The 25134-nt window shown below is 34.1% G+C and overlaps 1 protein-coding gene across 3 annotated transcripts; it reads right to left on the bottom strand.

Annotated features, from left to right (window-relative positions):
• Positions 1 to 1443: 1443 nt before the first annotated feature.
• Positions 1444 to 24404, bottom strand: LOC106708527 (tyrosine-protein kinase Btk29A). Of its 3 annotated transcripts, XM_014500062.2 has the most exons (17): positions 24281 to 24404; positions 23799 to 23955; positions 13812 to 13943; positions 13611 to 13704; positions 10814 to 11002; positions 7463 to 7533; positions 7294 to 7371; positions 7142 to 7206; positions 5815 to 5880; positions 5558 to 5686; positions 4837 to 5027; positions 4145 to 4316; positions 3484 to 3649; positions 2832 to 2927; positions 2589 to 2730; positions 2014 to 2147; positions 1444 to 1575 (listed from the first exon to the last, which is right to left on the bottom strand). In XM_014500062.2, the coding sequence occupies exons 2-17, from the start codon at positions 23946 to 23948 to the stop codon at positions 1486 to 1488; spliced, it is 1965 nt and encodes a 654-aa protein (XP_014355548.2). In that variant the 5' UTR covers positions 23949 to 23955; positions 24281 to 24404; the 3' UTR covers positions 1444 to 1485. The 3 variants fall into 3 exon arrangements, with proteins under 3 accessions (XP_014355548.2, XP_045533835.1, XP_045533834.1); XM_045677879.1 differs by lacking the exons at positions 23799 to 23955; positions 24281 to 24404 and adding an exon at positions 20470 to 20512; XM_045677878.1 differs by lacking the exons at positions 10814 to 11002; positions 13611 to 13704; positions 13812 to 13943; positions 23799 to 23955; positions 24281 to 24404 and adding an exon at positions 9035 to 9170.
• Between the last annotated feature and the right edge of the window lie 730 nt (positions 24405 to 25134).

Below are 25134 nucleotides of genomic sequence, written 5' to 3'. Positions count from 1 at the left end.
TCTACTGGAATCTACTTTTTTAACCCAGAAACTTCAGCTATCCTTCTATTGATCAAACAGTTTAACGAACAGTATTCCTAAATACGCAATTAAATTGTCTTTTAAATTCCTTAACATCATTAATGGACAAAATGAATTCTATCTTAAAGTTTCAAAATTCCATTTGTGCATTGTATTTGTTTTTTTTCCTTTTCATATGTTCCGGATATAGACTTTACTAATTGTTTAACCGCGAGTCTCTAAACTAAACCATCTGCATAAAAATATATTGTTATTTCTTTCTTTTTTAATATATTTTATAAAGTTGTTTAAGCAGAAGGTATAGAGCAGGGATCCCCAAACTATTTTTGACAAGTGACCCCTTTTCCAAAATGAACTGTTATCTCAGACCCCCCATGACCAAATTACTTACTTTTAAGATCAATTATTATTATTTTTCATTCTGACTTAGGTCAATATAAAACAGAGTGAGAATTGGCAATGCTTTAAGTTCGATATCGACCCCTTGGGGTCTCCCTCGAACACTTTGGAAATCCCTGGTATAGAGGTTTTCAAATAGCTGAATAGGAGGCCAAGCATGAAAATCTGTGAGAAAGTATTTATAGTGTCATCGATAAAATTTGTACTTTACGCTCGATAGGAGCTGTACTAATACGAATTTGTCGATGTTATTACGAATATTTTTCCCGCAAATTTTCGTGCTAGACCCCCAGAAGCAAATGTAATGTGATGGAAAGACTCATACAAACGGTAATATGACATTTGAAATGAATACATATGTTAATTGAAATTGATACAGTTTGAAAAGACTTATCACAGTTTTCAATGGCTTTGCCACGACAAAGTAAATTTCGAATAGCATTTAACGTATACTTTTCGAAAAGGAATCTAATATTTATAGACATAAGATGTATTATCATAACTACTCATAGTTTTTAGCGACTATTTGCCTTATTCCAAATGTGTCAATATGTGATACCAAAATTAACATACATTTTAGGACTTTTCAGTTTAAATTAATTTTAATTACTGTTAAAGTAAACCGTGAGGACTTTTTTCTGTAGTTCCAGAATAACTTCTTAAATATATAAATTACACAGACTGTTACATCACAAGATACTGTTTTGAATAATATACATGCTCTTAAACTAAATGTTGCATTGGCTCGCAAATACTAATTAATCGGATACCATTAACGACCATTGAACTATTTTGTGCAAATAAACCAAACAAATTTCTTTCATTTGAACATTTTAAAGAGGTTATAGTTACTGGTAGACATTATGTAGTTTCCACAGTAGTAGTTCACACTGGCGAGGCGTGTACCTTGTGCCTGCTGCGCGGCAGGGAGGCGGGCGTGATATGTGGGCGGGGCGTGCGATGTGGGCGGGGCGAGGCGTGTGGGCGGGGCGTGCGATGTGGGCGGGGCGAGGCGGGGGCGGGGGCGGGGGCGAGGGGACTCAGCAGCGACAGCAGCAGGCGCAGTCAGTCGCGCAGCATCGCGCTCAGCTCCTCCTTCAGGGCGCGGAATGATGGCCGCTCGTCCGGTGACTGCCGCCAGCACGCCCTCATCACCTGTAACACCAACATCATCACCAATAGCTCGTTTAACAGTGCGCCCCCTACCATACAAATAGATAGACGCTTAGTGGAAAAGAGGTTTTAAACTAAATCAAATAAACTATAAAAAAAACTTGAGAGCTGTCAAGGGACACCCGGATGGAACGAAGTTCCTTTCAATTAATTAGTGAAGGAACCAATGTTTATTCTATGAATAAAAAACTTAAGTCTTCACAAGAAGTACATTTTATTTCTATGAATTTTCGTTATATATTGTCACGTCGTTGCCATGGTGATATAGCAAAAAGTGTCGTGACAACTTTTCGTAAAAAAAATTTCCGTCTAGCCCCCTTTCACAACGCGCGATAAGGAACTTCGTTCCAATATTTAATTAGAAATCTTTAAATGAAACTATTCGGAATAGTACAATGATACGAAGAGAGTGTAACTTACATTATAAATTTCAATCAAGCACCCTTTGGGCCTCTCGAGCACTTGTCCCTTCTGCACCATGTCTACGACGTCGTTGTTCTTCATGCGCCCGTACGGCACTTTGCCGCACGTGAACACCTCCCACATTAAAACACCTGCAATATATTCCATATTAATACTATAAACACGAAAGATTTAATTGTTAGCTACACTGTCTTCGGCTGACATAGGCTATATTTATTATTAGATTTTTTTCTATTCCGCGCAGAGTTAAACGCTGGCAACTGTCATATTTTATACAATTTTATTCTTAACTAGCTTTTACCCGCGACTCCGTCCGCGCGGAATAAAAAATAAAAAACGGGGTAAAAATTATCCTATGTCCGTTTCCTGGTTCTAAGCTACCTGCCCACCAATTTTCAGACAAATTGATTCAGCCGTTCTTGAGTTATAAATAGTGCAACTAACACGACTTTCTTTTATATATATAGATAAACAGAATTAAAAACTATTTACGAATTTATAAAGTCAAATACACGTACACACGACGTATTCCTTTGAGTTTTAAATTTGTATCTATATAAATATATCCTTACCGAAAGCCCATATATCAGATTTTGATGAAAATCTCATATAATTGAGTACTTCAGGTGGGGCCCATTTTATAGGGAACTTGGTGCCTCCAGAACTCGTGTACTGGTCGTCTAATACATATCTAGCCAGTCCGAAATCCGCTACCTGAAATTATATTACAATGCTGTAATGAAATTTACACTAGAAAAACGACACAAACTAAATAATTTTTGTAGTATTTTTAAAAACATTTTTAATTTTCCCACCTTGACAACGTTAGCTTCACCGACTAAACAATTTCTTGCGGCTAAATCTCTATGAATATAGTTATGCCTTTCTAAATACGCCATTCCTTTGCAAACCTGAAAGTACAAGAAATAATCAATACTTATGTATCGTACATTTAAATATGGTCTATAACCATCAGATTATTGTCAAAAACGCTCATAATTACATCCATATAAAATAGATAAATTGCTATTCTTGGTCAAGATGGAGACCAATACCAGACATTAGTAACGCAGGAAGAACTGGTTCTTCTATGTTTGCCTCTCGACAACGACTTGGTACATATGACGTGTTGCTTGGTGATGGTAGTGGTGATGATGGTGGTGGTGATGGTAGTGGCGATGATGGTGATGGCGGTGGTGATAGTAGTGGTGTTGATGGTGTTGATGGTGACGATGGTGGTAGTGACGGTAGTGGTGGTGGTGGTGACGGTAGTGGTGGTGGTGGTGACGGTAGTGGTGATGATGGAGGTGGTGATAGTAGTGATGATGATAGTGATGGTGGAGGTGATGGTAGTTGTGATGGTAGCGGTGATGATGGTGATGGTAGTGGTGATGATGGTGTTGGTGGTTGTGGTGGTGGTGATGTTGATGATGGTGATGTTAGTGATGATGTTAGTAAAAGTGTTACCTGCAGACACATGTCGAGCAGCAGCGCAGGTCCGAGCTGGTCGGGCGCGGCGCGGCGCAGGTAGTTGAACAGCGAGCCGTTGCACATGTACTCAGTCACTATGTAGATGGGCCGCCGCTTCGAGCACACGCCGTACAGCTGCACCAGGTTGTCGTGCTGCAGCTTGCTGCATCAACATAACCAGATAAATCATAAAGTAAGATCATATCTTAGAAAAGACAAACATAACAAACAATCTTACTAATATTATAAATGTGAAATGGATTGATGGATGTTTGTTAGAAGGTATCTCCAAAACGGCTTCATGGATCTCGATGGAAATTGGCATGGATATAGAAAAATAGTTTGGAACAATACATCGACTACTAATAACATTTTTTTTAATTCCGCGCTCACGACAGCAAGTGGGAATTTAAATATAAAAACACTGCAAAAGTTGATGTCCATTTTCTCATAGTATGTTAGATGACTTTACAGTTGATTTCTATGAGTTAGTTATTTTAATTGTAACGTTAATTTTAAACTTACTGTTAAAAAAATAATGGTCACTAAGAGAGGCGCTCAATATAATTAGTACCAGTGATCTACTTTAAAGGCCTCCCTTAATGAGCAATTAACGATAGTGAGTGCGGCTGTTAATGATATATCGATGTATACTAACGTCATAACTTTAGCTTCCTCGATGAAGTCGTCTTCAGACATGGTGCCCTCCTTCATCATCTTGACGGCGGCGTCCCGCGTACCGAACAGCTTCCCGCGCCGCACCACACCGAACTGACCCGCGCCCAGCTCCTCGTGCAGCACCAGCTCGTTGGGGTCTATCTCCCATTTGTCTGCAAACGACATTACAACATTATTATATACTAGCTTTTACCCGCGACTCCGTCCGCGCGGAATAAAAAATAGAAAACGGGGTAAAAATTATCCTATGTCCGTTTCCTGGTTCTAAGCTACCTGCCCACCAATTTTCGGACAAATCTATTCAGCCGTTCTTGAGTTATAAATAGTGTAACTAACACGACTTTCTTTTATATATATATAGATATAGATTCTTTTATATCATAAGATGGCAAACGAGCAAGCAGTCAGCTAAATCTACCTAAATAGCGAAGCGACCGTTGCCCATAGACATCCGCAATCACAGATGTGTTGCATACCTTTAATCGACAGGGAAGGGGATGCACAGAAAGAAGATATATCCTCTTCCTATGCGTCCCCATTCCGTCAAATCATATTCCCCCATCCTTACCTTATAAGAAACGGGTGGGAAGGGAAGGGGACTAAATAAGGCCTCCCATTACAGTAGTTAGTTGATTTGATGGAAAGGGGCAATGATAAAATGATATAACTAACCGTGTGAGAGTCCTGCGGTGGCGGGGGGCCGGTCGCAGGGCGTGGTCTTGAGGCGCGAGCAGAGACCTCCACTGTTGTGCTTGTGGTAGTTGATGAGGTCAGGTATGCTGGCGCAGCAGTGCTTGTCCGACAAGTAGTACTCGCCGCTCTCCTTCTGCTTTATGTGGTAGTGCTTCGTCTGCGGGTGGATACTGAACACACAGTCTAACATAAGTAATCAATTTAGCCAAATCTTTAAAAAAAATCCGGATAATTTCTTTTTCTCTATTTGCTTTTCTTGACAGTTTCATAAATGAGGACCAAGTGCGTAAATTTAAACGCTATAAAATAGACTTTCATTTGAGTACTAACTGTCGCCCGCGACTCCGTCCGCGCGGAATTAAAAAAAAAACGTAATAAGTTGCCTATATGTTCTTCCAGATTACGCTCCACATCTGTGTCAAATTTCGTCAAGATCCATACATCCATCCATACCTCTAAACATTTACATTTATAATATTAGCATGATTTCCTCAATCGAATGACTTCTATAAAAATATATTACCATCTATTTTATTCTTTTTGATAAGACAGAGACAACAATGTGTTTTAATACAGCCAATGGATCTTACAAGTTAATGATTATATTTGAGTACAAATTACAATATGAATTCGTATTTGTAAAACATGAAAATGATAAACACTTTGTAACAAAATAATGAAAATAGTTTCCAATACTTACACTTTGGTATATAGCGACAATGTGTACATTCCTTTTGTTGATGAGTTCCGTACAACGAAACATCCCTCTTTGTCCTCCTGCTTGAGCAATGACTCAGCATGTTGCCGAGACATTTCACCAACGTACCATCTGTAAAAAAAAAATTAATTAAAAAAAAAAAAACAAAATTTACCTAAAAAAATTATTATTATTTAGTTGATTTTCTAACAAAGTAACAAATGGTTAAAGCTAATGAAATAATTGAAATTATAACTTACTCATATTTCTGTAAACCTATCGTTTCTTTTTCTTTGACGTAATTACTAGGAATGTAACCTACGGACCTGAAATTAAACATAACACAAATTACTAAGAATCATTATAAGTGAGAAAGGGAGAGAAAAAATCTAAAACAGTAACTATTAAATACTAGCTTTTACCCGCGACTCCGTCCGCGCGGAATAAAAAATAGAAAACGGGGTAAAAATGATCCTATGTCCGTTTCCTAGTTCTTAGCTACCTGCCCACCAATTTTCAGTGAAATCGATTCAGCCGTTCTTGAGTTATAAATAGTGTAACTAACACGACTTTCTTTTATATATATAGATATAAATAAAATTTAGATTTAATAAATTATATAATGTTCAAATAACTATGACGTTATATTAATTGGAAATATGTTTTCAAGGTTTTGAAGTCACTATTAAATAAAACTGACGAATCACAACTTATTTAAAAGTTATTATAACAAATAAATCTAATCTCTCCATGTTTTGTATACAAGTTGATAATGCAGTTTCAGTAATATCATAAATATCTTTCATGTATAAGTAAGAAGAAATCGACATAGAAACAGCACATCGTAGAATGAATTGATCATGACATCATCATAAATTATTTGCCCACTATCCATTAATTACTCGCCTGTGTATCAATATACCCAAAAACTTATGTTAATATTTTTCCATACAAAATGGGCGTTTGAAATTATAAATTACATTACCAGATTAAGACTAAATTTATTTTAATGAACACTATGTATAGCTGATTGTGATGTTGTTGACAACACATCGATTAAGCAGTTTCTTTTAAGGATTAAATTATTTTTAGGTTATGTTAACAAAAGACCACAAATATTAAGCAGTGATTTGAATTAAATTGACTTCAATAAATAAAAAACGTGTAGAAGATTGTTGTTCAGTATCTTAAAAACCCTTTAATATAACGACATCGTAACAGGAAAAGCAACTTCCGATGCGCCGTGCATGGCGTATTGTTTTATATTTCGCGGTCATCTTACTAATATTATAAATGCGAATGTATAAATGGATGGATGGATGGATGTTCCAAGGTATCTCTAGAACGACTGCATGGATTTCAATGAAATTTTGTATAGATATAGAACACAGTCTGGAACACATTGACTAATAATTAAGTTTATTTTTTAATTCCGCGCGGACGTAGTTGCGGGTGACAGCTATTTACTTCATAATTTTAGGTCATATTACTTTCCCGCAAAGCACTCACACCTGATAATTTAAAAAGCAACATAACTTTAAAAATTACATCTAAAAAGTTCAACAGAAAATAAAATGATGTACTAACCCATGTTCGTCTTTAACTTTCCACCAATGCTCCTGAGAGTCATCGACCACTTCGTACTCCGCGCCCTAAAACGAAACGGCCTTCAATAGCAATTGCAATAAAAACAACTTACTTATCTGTTGCGAAAGTAATAAGGCTCCTATTGGACATACCTTCTCCAGCGAAAGGTCGCCGTTTTCGATGGCTTTGAACGGATATAACGCCACCACTACTTTGGTCTTCTGTTTCTCCTGAAACCAAATAAATAAGAAATTAATTTCTATAGAAATTCATTACACGTCGATTAATTATACTTGTTATATAAACCTATCTTGTGCACACCTTTGGTTTGGAAGAGGGCGTGCCGGGCGGGGGCGCGCCTCCCCCTGGCATCGTGACCGCAGCAGTCACCGCTGGAAAAAGATGTCCCTACATTAAAATATATTGGTATTTCGCTTTTTTTAGGCATGAGAGGGATGACAAGTTTTGTCCGTGTTCGTCAGTAGAAACACGCGTCTATCGAAAATCTATCGTTTATTACATTTTTGGTTCATGTACAATTTAGCGATTGTAAAATTTGTTCAAAATGACAAAACGGGAATAATTGTTAACCAACCATCAACCTAGCGGATGATATTTGTTTCAACAAATGCGTATCTTTATAGGATATAAAAAATTTATGACCACCTAGAAAAATATAATCCGTTCTAACATCGAAATTGGTATCTCTAAAAAATTTAAAATGTTAGGAAATGTTAACCTATTTTTCATTTATGTTTGTTAAGTGTTTAGTCTACCGAGATGAGGTTTATACATTATGTACATAAATTATTATTATAACAATTCATTACTATTGTACCCAGTAATTCTTTCAGTGATTGTAGGAAAATGTTTTTGTTTATTGTTAAGGATAACAACCCTTTAATAACAACTAGGAGTGTTTTATTTTTCGCGCAAGTTTTCATCGATATCCACAAAGTAGATATTCTACGACTATAAGCTGAAATCTTTAAAATAATGAATGGTTTCAGCTTAATTTATTTTTTAAAAAGGTATCGTGTACCTTCATTAAGAATAGTTAGGCTATACTGTGTAGCATTTCTTTCAGGTTCGGTTCGCATAATCTACCACAAACGTATTAAAACACTTCAGCTTTGCAATATTAGTACAGATATCAAAAGGTAACATCGTAAAGTAAAATATTTAAAACAAGTGACATATTGAATAAGGTAATAATGATATAAAATACAAAATAACACGTAAGTAATCAAGTCAACGAGAGGTTATCCTTGCAACAGCGTGCTGTTGGCAAAAATGTACTAAATTCAGTTGTGTAATGAGTAAGGTCCTTTAAAGGTAACTGTTTTTCGAGTTTTATATTATTTTTTCACTATAATATGTGCATATGTTTTGGTGCAAGGAATCTTATTTTTAATTAAATAAAATGTAATTAATAACAAAGATAATGTCTAGCATTTATTATTCGTGTATTTAAATACTTATCAGTCATAATTTTAAGTCAAGATGTTATACCTAGGTACTTTTCATCTAGACATTGGTACAAAATAAAACTTAAACCATAATAAATAAAAAATGTAAATTTCCCTACATCAGTAATAATATGAATAAAATAAAATAACAACAACAAACAAATCCAGAATATCTCACACTGCAAGAACATCATTGCAATCACGAGCACTGGTCAACAGACAGAAACACGATATCACCGTAAATGTGTCGCAATTCACCGAATATCAAAATTTTTAAACACAAACACCGTATCACTTTACACAAACCGATTGCAATAAGTACACCTGATCGAGAGACAAGAAAGTGAGTGCAGCGAGTGAACGCAACCGGTGTTGACGAGGCCATTGCCTAAAAAAAGGTCAGCCGAATTATCTGAAGCATTACCCTCTAACGCGGGCAGGAAGGAGGAGAGTGAGAGGCAGGGTATCTTGGACTTCTTCTTGGTGACCATGGTGTCGTCGACTTTGGTCTGCAACATGTGTAGTTAGGAACGGACGTCCGTCGCGGCGCCGCACCGTCGACTGTCGACTGTCGAGCTCCGTGCGACGTGTCAATGTACCGTTGCATGGTACGAGTAAGGCGCGCTACATAATGCTTGCTTGCACTTACTGTTACAACAAGCACTATATTCGAGTCAAATAAATCCATTATGTCAAATTGTATAAGAATAATTATAATCAAATGCAATACAATAGCCACTTGTGTTTCAGATAAAGAATACCTTTTGTTTTGTAACATTCTTGTTCCTATGTAATTTACAAATAACATCCTGTACCTCTATTTAGTACAGTAATTTTAATTTGCGGATGTGTGTTAATACATTTTTTTAATAATCTGGATATGGAGGTGAGAACTTATAGACAATAATGCCGTAATAAAATAGATTCATTTGTCTGCGTTGACTTATCTGAATAAATTAAAATAAATTTAAAGTTACAAGAACGCTGTGGAGTATATCGTTGAGTTGTATAATAATAAAATTCGAACGTATTAAACACGGAGAGCGAGCCTTTACATATTGAGAGAAGCAGTGAGCGTATTAAAGATGGTCGCACGCGGCCTACATTCACCGTTCGATGCTTACGCGCAGGCGTACCTTGCCTCTCACTTTACAGGCCTTAAAAACCAAAAGAGTGAAAAAGACGAAAGCTTTACGTCATCAAACTTGAATAAAGCTTTGCAATCTTTTGAGCAGAGACCTAACACATTAATAATAGGGACGAATTTCCAGCGAAGAAATTATTGATAACTCTACATTGACATGGTTGCCGAATAGTACAACATTTTTTAATATTCAACTGTTACTTTTAAGATGATGAATAAAAGTGAGATCCCAAATTCACTTTTATAAGAATGTAATAGAATTGTCGTGATGTTATAACAAAATTATATGTCTGCTAGTACTGGAAGATAATATATTTGGACTAAAATCTTAATACTTGCCAAGCGATTCTCCAAATAACTGCCTCTATACGCTTATTACTTCTATAGATGCTAGTTTTGTAATTAACAATATGCATTTTATCGTTAGTGGTCAATTTTTACGACCGAAATAACATCGTTAGTCGTCACTTAAAGTGAGTGAAGTGCCACTCATAATTATGTAATTAATTATACTCAGGCGATGTTTATATTGAGGTGGTTAGACAAAATCATCATCTTACATTCAAAAAAAATCTTAGTTCAATTTCGTAAAACTAGGCTTCAATAATGTTTGTAATATACATAAACATTTTATTAATAAGAGAGTTCTTGAAATAAGAAAATTAGTCATTCTAATTCTACGTAAAGAAAACTGTGGCAATTTTTTTTTTCAAAATTGATTTTGAATATAAAAAGTTAAGTGAATGCGTATGTAAAAAGTGGTGTATTGTTTTACAAATTTACACTTAAAGCATGTCAAGGTGATCGTATAGTGCGCCTAAACGATTTATTTTGATAAGGATAACCGTAGCTTCGATAGCACAGTGATCTGGTGTCCAATTTGAACTTAAGTGAATAGATTCAAATCCAAATTAAAGGTTTCAGTATGCAATTACTTTTACCTCGCGATTTCTAAAATATGCAATACGTACTAAAATAATATTTTTATAATAACAATTCCGAAGACTGTTTGTTTACAAGATTTATGTGTTCATTAGCTAAACAGTAATAGTTACTTACGTGTGGAATCGTTGAGTGGTAGTATGAGGTCGTTACGCGTGTCGGGCGGCTCGGGAGGCTCGGGCAGTGGCCAGAAGGTGGTAAGGGAGCAGCCGGGCGCCGAGCGCCGCTCGTCCTGACAGCAGCCCCAGCGACGCGCGCACCACGTCGCCGGGTGGTAGCGCGCGCGGCGGGAATTCGACACGCACACTGCAACAGCGCTATTGTTATAAAATAATTGTCCACTAAATATACAATTTTTAGATTAAAATGCCTTAACAGAAAAAAATACCATAGATAATTTTTATTAGTAACAGCTAAATTGCCGACTCATTTGTTTACAAATAAAAAATAAAAGAAAGGGCAAAAGGCTTGAAATTTTTTCTTACAGTTATAGCAAATTATGTAAGGCTCTAGTTTGCTTTAACTCTATCAAAAGTCTGTTGTTTACATGCTTGTAGAATTCCGTGATAATATAGAATTCATATTGTGAACAAGTCAGTAATCAAGTCATTGCATTGCATATTAAATTTTACCTTCATCGTTTCCGCTAGTCATGTTTTGGCATTAATGTCACGTAGTAAAGCTACTTAAAATTATTTAATAAATGATTTTTCTCTGTGCTATAACAATAATTGCGAATCTGCATAAAAAACAAGGCAAAATAACTACGTCTTTCTTATTTGCGGAAAAAAATAATTCACAGAAGGCAGGTGTTGATCTATTTATCAAATTATGATCAGTTTTTCTCAGGGATTCTTACACTTTACAATTCCTATTCATTGTTCACACCTGCAGATGCTACGTTTTTAATTGCATTATTTTTGTAAATGCTCCTATCTAGATGCAGCTACAGACTTTATTTCAAATGTTAATTCCATAATTGATAACCAATACTACATTTGCAATTTAGCTAACTACATAATCCCAAACAAATGTTTTTTTTTTTTTTTATAAAATTAACGAGAAAGAAAACATTGGTGAAATCAAAAAAGAAGATCGCATCTATTCTTATCAAAAGCAAAAACTATAGTAACTTTTTCAACTTAGCATTGAATAAAATTTAAACCTCCCTTTACCCTAACACACGAAAGCATCATCCCCTTAACAGATTTACAGTAATGTGGGGTGAGGTACCCGCGCACTAGCGAAGGCGATTACTATATAAATGAAAGGGTCGTATCCTTTTAAATAATGACAAAATATTTAAGTATTCTCCCCAACACACAAATAAAGTAAATGAAAAACAATTCCTACGCAAAATTGCCTTAAACTTTATTAGTATACCTAATTTGAATTTTTATAGAATCGTTATTTCTGTCATCAAAGCTAGTAGGTTAAAGGTTGTAGTGTACCTAATCTTAGTATTTCATATGTGTGAACAGATTCCTTTCGTTTGAACAACCGGATAAAAGTAATGTTTTATTGAAACTGGATCTTCTTCGTCCTCTTTTAAATTCATTTCAAATTGAAACGTTAGCCAGAGTAATAAAACGTACAAAAAGTTTCACTATGCCGGTAACAAAGGTGTGACACGATACTACGTTATTTTTTTAGTCGACAGTTTCCTTTCAAGCGAGGACGATGTAGGTGCTACAAACACTTCTTCTCGAGCGAACAATAGACTTTTTAAAACACTTTTTAAATTAACCCTTACTTTTTCCTTTCCTTGATATAAATTTTAAACTTTAACTCCAGTACTCAGTCAATTAGTGGTTAATTCATGATCGTTTAAAGGTAATTTGGTTCTCTAACCGTAGGCTTCTAGGATCAAAATCTCCGTTTAAACATATTATAATTTTTTTTGTTCTCAGAAACACACGGTAATAAACATTTACTCTGTGTCTGATCTCTGTGACTCTCTGTGTGTGACCTACAGCAATAAATAGTCTAAACAAGTTTAAGATGGACTAAATTAAGTCATGATTAACGCAATGCATGAATAATATGAAATAAAAAAGTTTACCGGGGTTACTAGAGATCGAACGGTATAAAATTAGCTCCCAAAGCTTACTCATCCAACTTTCGTTATTTCTCGAGAAGAGAAAAAGGAAAATAAACCAAGTCAAAGATTTCTATTATGAAGCATTTTAATTTGTCACGTTAATTTTTAATGTCTAAAATTTAGTCATACACAACACAACACAATGGGTAATATTACTTTGTTGCTAAGCTCTTAAAAGCGTTTTTTTTAATTCGAAATCATGCCAATAATCAAAAAACAATTAATCACAACTTTTTTAATGACATTAAAAGAGGAAAGAATACATCATAAGCATAACTATAGAAGTTATATCTCATATTGCGAAAAAGCAAACGCCTGCATAATGATTATAGCAAAGATTCATTTATATGATAAACATTACATTGCTTGCTTTTAAAACAGACTGCCTATAAAAAACTAAAACCTCTCTATTTTAAAAAAATTAATCTATTTTTTTATTTTTGAGTAACGCAGTTAAACTGAACACCGTTGTTCATTATTGTAAATTGACTCAGATTAGTCAGTCCATGTTTCAGAAACGAGGTAAAAACATACGTATATACGACAAAACAAATATCTCTCGATGGTTCCAATAACGTGATTACCCAGGTGTTGAAATTGGTATTGTGCATTCAAGTTACCAAACAATTCCTGTCTGAGACTGGCTAGTTGCTTGAACGAGCCTTAACTAAGACATCGTGTTGTCTAATGTCTATATGTATAGAGAAGTCGGGTAGAAGTCACTTAACATCGGGTGATCTGCTCGCGCGTTTGGCGATATGAAAAAGCGAAGTTTAGTATTTGTTTTTAATGATCATTGTCGAACATACATACCAGTTCTTATAGCGTGGATCCAACGCAGTCTCTCACTGTGGTCGCCGGCGACTAGGTATAGTGTGTAATCTGTGTTGTTCTCCGTATACGATACCTACACATAAACACCGCTACTTATTTAAAGCTAAATGTATAATCTACTACTTAAACAACTACTACAACTGCTACTTGACAAAATTAAAACAATATGCCTTAGCGTACCTGAAAAGGGTACCTATACAAGGGACTTTTGTCGCCTTCCTCGTCTGGTATTTGTTTGCTGAGTTCGCCCAACTGAGCGAGCTCCACGGTATGAATGGTACCCGTAGGAATGCGACCGCGTTCTTTCCGCCTCTACAAAAAAAACGAATAAATTATTGTTGTTACACGAACACAACAAATCATATGAGTAAGTAATATTTAAAACTCTGTATAACATCGCTTATGTAACTCGTTTACATTTTTGAATACACCGTTTTACATAACTGCTACATAGTCATAGAAAATTTTAACATTATCTAATAAAAAATAATATCGGTCTATATTATGAAACTGAACCAGAGATTCAAATATAATACTGTTTGTGGAGCAGAGATTACGGGAACTTTTTTTAAATATTTGAAGCATAATTGCCCAAATTGTCAGTACCGCTATCTGTCACAAGTGTCAAACTAAACAACCGAAACTCTACCAGTAGTAGAACTTTTTGAGCGAAATGTTTGGTTCTTATATTCTGTTTACATTCAAAAACAAAGCTACTACCAAAAAATTATACTATGTTCTTATCTATAAGTATTCAGGCAATGCAAATGAATAAGTTTTACATGAACGTTTAATGTAGGTATTGGGGTTGAGTGAAATAAATTAAGGAAGGTGCAGTAAACCGTATCATGGCAGGGAGCCAACGAGAAAGGAAACACGCCGGGGAATCCAGCGTTGGTTTCGACAACTTATCGGCTGACAAGAACAGTGACGTAACAAAATTATCCTTACCACGAACCTCCATTAATAAGTTTGTAAAAGATCAATTATAAGGTAACTTAGTTACAAATGCTAATTAAAGATTCATTGTTGCAAAACTATAATTGGTCTCTATCACATAAGAGCATGAAAGTTTGTTGTTGGCACCAGAAATTCTTAGAAGTCAGGTAATGATCTAGGGAGCTACCAGCTGTCCTTGTTTTTACGCTTAAGGTATTTAATCGTACAAAAATATTTTTATTGCATCCGGAATGTAATATTCGGCGCCAACTATCAATATCTATAGTTCTTGGTAGTAACAAAAAGAATATTTAAACTTTGAAACATTAACATTTGTCTTTTCTAGAATTAATTAACGATATCAACAAGTTCTGGTAACTAGGGATTGCAATCCGGAAAAACGGATCCGGTAATCCGGCGGATCCGGCATCATTTAATGGTTACCGGATCCGGTACCAATATACCGGATCCGAAAACCGGATCCGGTGCTAGCAGTTTGTGGGAAAATAATGTAGCTGTTGCATGAGTAGAGTACTTTAAATGCGTTGTGCGTATATATAATATTTGCAGCTCTATTAGAAGTCGTTTAGCTGATGACACAATTAACAATATTTGTTTTCTACGATGTTATTTTCAAAATCAATATTGATTTTCTTTTAATACTTATATTTTTTTACAATTATTACTTAAAATAATTATTTATCGTAATTTGATTAAACTAAAGAGTTCTAAACTCATTATTGTGATAATTTTTGCCATTCATTCGTTCGACAGATTCATCAAATCATGATGGTATCTGTTATAATCATAAATACCTATAAGACTTGTTTGTTAGCATTCTCAAATACTTTAATAATGATTTTGATCTCATTTCAGTTAATTACGTAAGGTTAATTGTATCTATTAGATATTATAGTTACTTGATAATTAATATTGTTACTTATAAATTGATCTATCTGTGAAAGTGAAATCTAGAAAGACTAAGCTACTCGTTACGTCGTAAAATTATTACTAGTTACCTACACTACTAAATTTTAATTGTTTTCTTGTTGTCTATTTGTCTTAACATTGGTTAAGAAATAAAGTCGATTTTATATATTTGTGATTTATTTTTAATAAACTACCTACATACGAGTATAAGTGCAGTGACACTTGATTAACTTACTTATTTTGTACTAAAAAGCGAAAATCATCTTGATTTAATCAATCCGGTCGGATCCGGTCGGATCCGGCCGGATTGATGGGAATCCGGTCGTATCCGGCCGGACTGAAAATGACGCCGGATTGCAATCCCTACTGGTAACCTACTATTTGTAAGTAAAAACAAGCAAGTGTATATTTTTATAAAAAGCTTACGAAACTCTGCGAAAAAGAATACTAACTTAAAAAACTTTTACCTTTTTGTACATGTCATTCAGATATTTTAAAATCATAAGACATGGTTTGCTTGATTTGTAATAAGAGAAATGTTTGAAAAAGAAAGATTCTTAATAGCTACAATTGTCTAGTTCCACCAAAGTCTAAATCAAACTTTATCGTATCAATAATACAAATCCCCTTCTTTACATATTAAAACAATTAATTGTTTTTATTTAACATCGAGAAAAAAAATATATTTCATACATGTGATGTACTTGCGTTGGAAACAACGAAAACTCATTTTTATGTCTCTTCGCAAGGCAGAGTTTGTTCAGTGTAATCTCCGGAACGGCTAGACCGATTACGACGGGACTTTAACGGGAAGATAGTTAAGCTAATACGCGGGCATATTTTCCTGAATTCTGCGCTGACGAAGTCACGGGCGACCGCCAGTTGTACATATTTTTTCTTATAACGCGTAAACTAGCGCTTACAACGATCCCACTGAACTAAACTGATGTTAAGTGGTGATGTGGTCGAAAGATAACAATGTTTGCCATTCAGGAAATGCTTGTTCGCATGTTATTATTCCTAAAATTAATCATGTCACTATTTTATTAACTAAAAAGCAGAACATCATTCTACTTTTTTAATCAGGAAAAAATTTCACGGCTATAAGTAGAACAAGTTAAAAATATGCCAAGCTTTGCCGTAAGTAAAGCGGCTCATTAGCTGTAGTGAGAGAATGAGTCATTCACAGCGCGAGGTTTCACGAGGTGCTTTTTACTGCGCTTTACAAGATGGCCGCATTTTTTTCTATCCGTTAGTCATACGATGATAATTCTCTCGTCATTTTATTGAAGTTATAGATAAATGCAGTGCGACCCTAGTAAATAACGAATGTAAAATAATAGTGGCAAGTACACCACATCTATAAGAAAAAAAACGATAGTTAGAAAACTTATTGGATACAAATATCGAAGCATGATTATTAAAAAGGGAGTGCGACTGAAATGAGGAATGAAAGAACGATTTGGATGACGAAAACCTGTTGTGCCCACGCAGGGTATATAGAGTGAGATAGGAACAGGGAGATGATGTTGATCAAAGTACGAATAGTAATCCTATCAGTCGCATTTCCATTAATGATCCTGTATTTTATGTAAAAAAAAATATTGAAAAAAAAAAAAGTTATAAGAAACCAAAAAATACAAACAATTGTAAAATGTTAGCAAGGTTCTTTTATCTTACATTTTATAGCGCAGATCGCTCCTCTAAAGATGTGGTGGTCTGGCGGAGACATACTTCAAGACAAAATTGTCATTGAGTCGAGCCAGTCCCGACTCCACAATAAAGCTAAATGTTCTCATTTTGCAGGAACAGTGTCCTCTTTTAAAAAGAAGTCGCATATCTTAAAAAAATATTTAGTACACCAAATCTAAGATATCACATTAGTAAGTACGTATTCTGTAAATGTCACTTGCAAACAATTTATGCAATGCAAAGCAATAACTAAATTGTAGATATGTAAAGTCCAGCGATTTAAATAAACACAGTCCTATAAATCTTATACACGATAATTAAATTTGAAAACAATAGTTAAACATCAAATACTATACTAAAAAGTTACTTTTGAAAGACCGTTTTATAATCATGTGTTTTTATTAACAATGCATTCGACTAAAATCGACCCCTCGTCACATTGTCTTCCAAGCTAGATAACTATAAAGGTTCCCACAGGAAAAAGGAAAGCTGAAATATATTTTTTATGAACGCAGCAATAAATAACAGGTTACTTTCGGAAACAGAGTCACAATGCAAAATCGTTTTACGCTATAGTTGGCGCTAATTGGTTTCGATGCAGCGCGGCACAAACAAAAATCTGAATGTGAAAATTGTCAGCTCGTGTGACTACCAATTCCTTCGTATACCTTACCCCTCTTTCCATACATAAAGCATATGGCACATGTTCCTTAATCGATGTTAGAAATATTTTTTAATTACACTCTTCATTTTTTAAACCCTCTTAAAATGGCGGTAGTTTGTGAGTGGCCTGCTATATTATTCTAGATTCGAGTTGCACGTTACCAATATGGTTTTAAAAAATCAGCGACAGAATAATTTTGCTTGAAATCTTCTAAAAATAACTTTCCTATAGCTTTTAGTTGTGTTCACGAATTTAGAATTAGTCTCTGACACATGAACTTCCTTGAAGTAAGGTTCACAATAGAAACAAAATCTAAGTTGAGAAAAGCAATCTTATTTCGTCCGCAGATATCACCGGTAAATTGATTTCCTGCCTGCCTACCGGGGTGAACTTCCAGTATTGGATTCGGATCGAACTACCGGCTTAATGAAGTCAAATCAATGCCCACAGTTAAGTTCGCAAAGTTAAGTTAAAGTAAATTACGTAAACTTGCAAAATTCCTACGACTTTACAGGTAACCGTATATTAACATTGCCGATGTATTTCAATTTATACATGAAGTTTGGATGATAAATATCTGCATCTCTAATAGGTACATCTTTTTTGGAAATTCTGGTTCAATTTAAACTGATAACTATAAAAAGATGAACTTGAAGTTTGACGTAATTTATGATAACTCTAGAAATAAAAGGATTGTTTAACCATAAAATTACATTAAAATTAAACTTTTAATTGAATAAATTGAGCTTTTGAAAAAAAGAGCTAGTAGATTCAGAATACAAATTGGTAAAAGTTGGAGTAGGTAATGAACGCTCTTGACGGATTGCTAATTTGATTCGGTAAGAGATAGCGAAGTATAATTTCAAGAGTTCCATTTGCTTTTACTCTGATATTACTGCAAACTTATAATTCGCTTGTTGTAAAATTTTATAAATGAATTCATTTCATATATAGCTATAATCGTACAAACAGCAAAACTTATACAACCACAATACAAGTCATTTTAGCAATGTTGGAAAATAAATGAAATACAAAAAAAATATTTATATAACATCAAAAAGACACTAACACTAGTCACAAAAAGACAAAAGAGAAAATAACATGGGGAAAAGACGCTGAACCCTTTAAGAACAATTAGCGCGCGCCAAGGGCACTTCGTAATAACTGCTCACTGCTTTAATATTTTATCTCGTATGAAAAACGCAAGTGATATTGACGCGTATATAGGTTATTTTTCGAGTAAGAAATTGTTTTATTTTTGGAATTTTATTAATCAATAGAGGCAGGAAGGATTAGTTGTAGCTCCACCAACAACTGGCAAGCAATTAGCAGCCTGCAGCCTAATCGACTTGACTGATTAGATCTCACTGCGAAATTTCATTCCATATTTAAAGATACAGAGCATAAGACTCAAATAAAAGTTTACAAATGCACTAGAAAAAAATATCTTATACCATAAATTTTTCTCTGTTTTTCCGAACTAGAAACTTTTTTAAATTAAACATGGCAACTATGTCTTAGTGCGATAGGGACTGTGTGAACTGAAACCGCGAGCCGCGCGTACATTAACGGAGGGTCGTTCCCCCACGTCTGTTATGACGAGTGATTCCACTATACCCCATTCAAGTTCTCTGTTCCAATAAGAATAATGGATTGCATCAATGTTTGTTCTTTCGTAACAAAGAGCTTTTATTTATCACAAGAATTGAACGCGATGTCTACTTGCTGCGTATATCGTACAACGTTTGCTGACGTCCAACCAATATAGACTATGATATAGCACAAATCTAGGATAACCTAAATTATGTTGTATTATACGAGTATACTGTTCAAAAGTAAAGTGTTTAAACTTTATGAGACCTAAAAGTAATGGTTTTCTACAATCTGCAGTTCAGTTCAATAGTTTTAGTATATGATCGATTGAAATAATTTCAAACAGATATAAATATGAATGCAACGCAAGTATAAATTAAATACAAAATACAATATATAATTTGGGGTTAAGTACTACGCTACGTATGCTGTACTTATAACAACTTTTAACGATTAATTGCATCTTAAATAGTCGAAAGATAATACAGATTACAGAAGTAATAAATCTCAGTTATATTGTTATTAAGAGTAAAATTCTTTAAAACTGGTTTGATCATCACTAGACGTAGGTTCACTAATAAAACAAAATTGAAAACAAAACACAATGTCCGAAATGCTTGACAAGACACATTAAACCGCTTAATAGGAAAAGCAGACATAGTTTTACTTTATCAGGAGTCATTTGTTTTGACTAAATAATGTTACCAGCACCAAATATGGTGCCTACAAACTAATAGCTTACATTTCATCAAACTCATAGATAATTACTTCTTACTTTAATTACTAAAACTAAATAACACCACTATTGTTAATACACAAACCGAGCCTTTTTAGTTATAACCATAAATGTTTTGCGTAGGTTGCTATCAGAAAATGGAAACGCGCAATTTCATCAATGGGTTCGTTGATCTTTAGTTGTGAAAAATAAGAGGAAACTACTCTACATATATTGTATATATGTTTTAGACAAGTTATGCATAAAACGCATATGAATAGATATAAAAAATATATTACCAATACCAGGATAGCAGAAGTGTCGCAGAGTGTGTGGGTGCAGACGTCGGTGCCGGTGCGGAACTGCCGGCAAGCGGCTACGACCGACAGACACGCCCAAACCGCACATGCGCGGAGCCCTACTCACACTTCAATTCCGCCACATATTCGCCCCGACATTTTTAATTAAAATCAAAAGATTTGTCCGATATTTTAAAAACTTAATAATATTTGCAAACGATTTATAAAAGAAAAGTAACAGTAATGATAGAAAATATCCGATACTGTTGAAGTTCTTAAGCTAACTTGGTGTATAAATCTACATGTCATTTCTATGTTCTTTTACGTAGCTAAGATAAAATATCAACATGAGAGGTGTTGATGGTACATTGCCTAGATACTTCAAAAAATAGTAATTGAGTTATTAATCGGAATGTCGGTCTCATAAAATAAACGTTAAATTTCTTTGCCGGGTTCATCTTGGTTTCCGATGATATTATCTGCGACAACAGTGGCTAATTGCATAAAGTTTTAAATCTATCTTACTAATATTATAAATGCGAATGTTTAGTAGGATGAATGGATGGATGTTTCTTTGAAGGTATCTCCGGAACGGCTCAACGGATCTTGATGAAATTTGGCACGGTTGTAGAGCATAGTCTGGAAGAACACATAGGCTACTTTAAAAGGTTTTTTTATAATTCCGCGCGGACGGAGTCGCGGACGACAGCTAGTAAAATATAAAGCGTAGTGATGTGATAATACGCTGATGTTTTACATACTGATTAAAACGTTACCTGCTTACCGTGGGTTTCTGAGACCAAAATCGCTGTGTAAAACTTATCGTCATTCCTGTCATTATTTTTGACATCGAGAAAATAATCACCATTACCTTATAATTTGAGAATTAGTAGGTATCTTGAAAATAAAATTTAAATTTTCATTTTATCCTGGACGCATCGGTTCTATCTTCCGCTTCCACTGTTATCATGCTTTTGTTCGTTTTTCAAAGACTTCTCAAGAGCTCTTTGAGTTGCACAATGGAACTACGATAGTTTGCAAGTTTTTTATCATAATCTCTTTTTCAGAATCTATCACATAGCGACCTGACTAAATATAGTACACGTCTATTCTAACATTATTATAAAGTATTTTTTATTTATTATCCTAATATTTACTTATTTTTTAATATAAAAATTATGGCTATGATTATCGAATAGAATAGATTTAAGAATTTGGTTGTACTTATTCATTATTTTTAAATGAGATGAGATCACCAACATTATTATAATTTAATACCCATTCATTTAATTTGCCGTTACGTCAATCATATTCCATAACTATGATATGACTTTTTTTGTGACTGAGTAGTCACTGTTTGCCTTGAAGCATTTACAGATTTACCAGGCTTGAGGTGACCGGGCGCAGATGACGCTTAGCCTAAACCTCGTTTAAGAGTAACTAGGCTCGATACGTTTTAATACAAGTGTTACGGCTGTAAAATTTAACGGATTTATAGATAATGAAAGCAATTAACCATTGTCTGATGTAAACGTGAATTCGTTATTTGATCAATTAATTTTCTAAAGTATTTGTATTGTAGACCTCTTTTATTATTTAATTATTTGTTTGGCGATTCATTAATTATTTCTATCAATCCTTCCTTTGTACATAATAACAATTTGTAGATTGTTATTTCACTTATTACGTTGTTTGTTGGAATAACGAATCATTTACATGACACAAACGGTATTTGAAATATACTTTACTAACATAAAACAGAAATTTAAATTATAGCCATAGTCTCACTGTTTCATTTCTCACTCACGCTGATTAGTAAAATTAATACTTCTACGCCGCACAACAAAAAAGTGAACCTAGTAAAAGAAAATTCGAATAAAATTCTAAATAAGCTGAATTATGCGTCGATCGTATTCCCTCAGGAAGTTTTGTGACCCCTTGCTTAATCCTGTTTGCATTTCCTGGTGTGAGGCACGCAGTATCAGTAGTAGACGCGACCGGCTGTGCCCAATGACTAATACTATACCTTCCGGTTTATCGCACGAGTTTAACAACATTTCGATACTCGCTAATGTTATTATTACCGAGCTATCATAAAAACAAGCATCACACAAATCTTTCAAAAAAAAAAAAAACAACATTAAAATATAAGACTCTCTTATAACGGTTAGATTAGTCAGTTTTATCCTGATTTTACCAACCAGTGAGACACAGTCTATTTGAAATATGACCTGGCATTAGTCTACCGTCTTCCAAAGCATATAAGCCAGCAATTATATACAATCTACAGTTGCTCTGCACATCAACATCAACTATGTGAATATCCCAGTAATACTTACTGATTTAGAAAATAATATTTATTTTAACAACTTAGTTAATCTATGCTCATAAAACGTAACCTATGAAACATCATTTACTAATAATGTTACTATTGAACCAGCATGAGTCACATCAACCCGTTAAAAGGTATGTTGAACAAAAGGAATCTTGTGGCACACAAAAAATACCTATGTTTTTAAATTCAAACTAACAGTAAGGTGAAATATAAAGTACACTAAAATGTTATGATCTTATTCAACCAGTAAACATAATTTACGCGTTTAACTAAGTCATATTAATTTCACAGTGGAAGATATTGTATGCTCTGCCAGATTAAATAAAAATTTTCTCTCAAATTCTAAACAAGTCATTAACAAAATTTTCTAAATGTCAACATGTTTCTTTGCTTTATTTTTACTTCTGTAGTCGATTTTGATTTAAAAAAAATATGTTGTCAGATACTAGTAGACTAGACTAGTATACTAATAGACACTTGAATATCATTGTTAACAGTCTAGTACTGACATAGTGAGCTTAGTTTTACTAATTAAAATAATATTACAAAAAATATTTTTAATTGCATGAGAAATTGAAATTTAAAATCTCCATCTAACCCCCTGGGATACAGATGATATGTTTTTTCATTAATAAAAGTAAAAAAAAAATATTATGTATTAAATACAAAAACATTTATAGTTCTAGCTTAAATTTGCTCATGCATAAAATAATAATAAAAGATAGGTAATTTAAAAATGTATGTTTTTCACACACCTTTGCACAAAAAGATTGTAATCTTAAACATGCACATTCTTTGTACAAGTAATTTTAAACTAACTTAATTTAACTTCACTACAAATAGATCTACAGATCCTAAACTTCATACCTTAGTGACTATAAATAATCCTGGCAAGCATGAAAAATAGTAAAAAAAACAATAATGCATTTTTAACATATTAGGTATAATATCCTATATTTTTTTTAGTACTGTAAATTTAAATTTTATTGGCATTACTCACCTGATTATCAGAGTCATAATAAATAAGAGCTTTCTTTGTAAGAACCAAGAACCTTTTCCGATAATTGACCGGGGTAAAAAGTTTCTTGTTTTGAGATCTTTTAATCATAAACGTTTGGCATATCACCTCATCTTCCTCTTTGGTGGACATTTTAAAACTGAAACAAAATGATAAAAAACTCTCATATCAAAATTTATAGACATATCGTAATAGCAAATATACGCAAAGACAGGATTGTTTTAGTTACTAATTATTATTTCATTTACAAGTTGTGGACGCACAGTACAATAGAATAAGTTATCCGTTGTTATTCATATTTTTAAAGCAATGACTTCTTTAGTGAATTGCAATTCAATGTTATTAATTTTCAGTTAAATAAAAACCATTCGCCATAAAATGAAATCAGGAAAGAACATGAAACAACAACCGGCCGTAGGGCCGACTCTCAAAATTAAATATTAAATTTGTTAAAAAATAAACACCTGTCAGACTTAACTCCAGCACATTGCAATTTTTGTTTAGGATTTAAACCAATTTAAAAACTACTATTAATTAGTCACTCTAAAACAAAACAACTTATCACAATCACCACCATATCACCATAACACATAACATTAACTCTGCAGAGTGCAGATCAAAGAGCATTTAAAAGACTGACAGATTACAAAAAAAAAAAAAAAAAAGGCGAGAAAGTGAAACACCCAAACCCAAACGATTCAAAGACAATTGGGTGGATCAGATAGATTCCGCCCATTTTGCGCTCAAGATGTGCCCAAGTTCAGGCAAAACACATTTCGATAGCTCCTATGTAGACTATCGTAATTTTAGTTAAAATGTATTTATTTTTTTACTATTCCGAAATAAAAAAACCACTAAATCTTAAAAAGAGATTTTGTCCAACTTTCACCGTTTTATTACAGTCTTTTGATAGACTATAATAGTAAGGGAAATAAAACTTAATCAAAAACCAAAATAATAAAAGCGTCAAACAGAAATAATTAACTTTTTCTACGTGAGCTAACTCACTTTATAGACCGACAAGTCTACCTGAACAGTTCAGCGTAAGTCAAACTAACTTGTGACAGCTCACTAGAGCCCCCTTATCCACGTCAAAAAATGTCATAAGATCCTCTACAAATTCCCATACTAATTTTAATAACTGAAGGCGATAGTCAGAAATCACCCCTAAATTGGGGTAGGCTCCGAGCCCCTCGGTGGGGACGTATAGTGAGCTGATGATGATGATGATGATGATGATAGTCAGAAATATTCGTGCTAGGTCCACAAGTAGGCACCTCGCTCACGTGTTCAAATATCCTCGTTTGAGTATACTCTT

This window comes from Papilio machaon, chromosome 5, assembly GCF_912999745.1.
Source record: "Papilio machaon chromosome 5, ilPapMach1.1, whole genome shotgun sequence".
In the NCBI taxonomy this organism is placed as follows: domain Eukaryota; kingdom Metazoa; phylum Arthropoda; class Insecta; order Lepidoptera; family Papilionidae; genus Papilio; species Papilio machaon.
This window is presented reverse-complemented; position numbering and strand designations above follow the sequence as displayed.

What these genes read in the sequence shown, in the direction of transcription:
- LOC106708527 (XM_014500062.2), bottom strand. Translation starts at nt 23,948, where the DNA reads ATGTCCACCAAAGAGGAAGATGAGGTGATATGCCAAACGTTTATGATT. An exon ending in CGCCCTCTTCCAAACCAAAG is followed by an intron (nt 7,372 to 7,462) that starts GTGTGCACAAGA and finishes ATTTGGTTTCAG; the next exon opens with GAGAAACAGAAGACCAAAGT. An exon ending in ATAGGTTTACAGAAATATGA is followed by an intron (nt 5,687 to 5,814) that starts GTAAGTTATAAT and finishes TTTTTTTTACAG; the next exon opens with ATGGTACGTTGGTGAAATGT.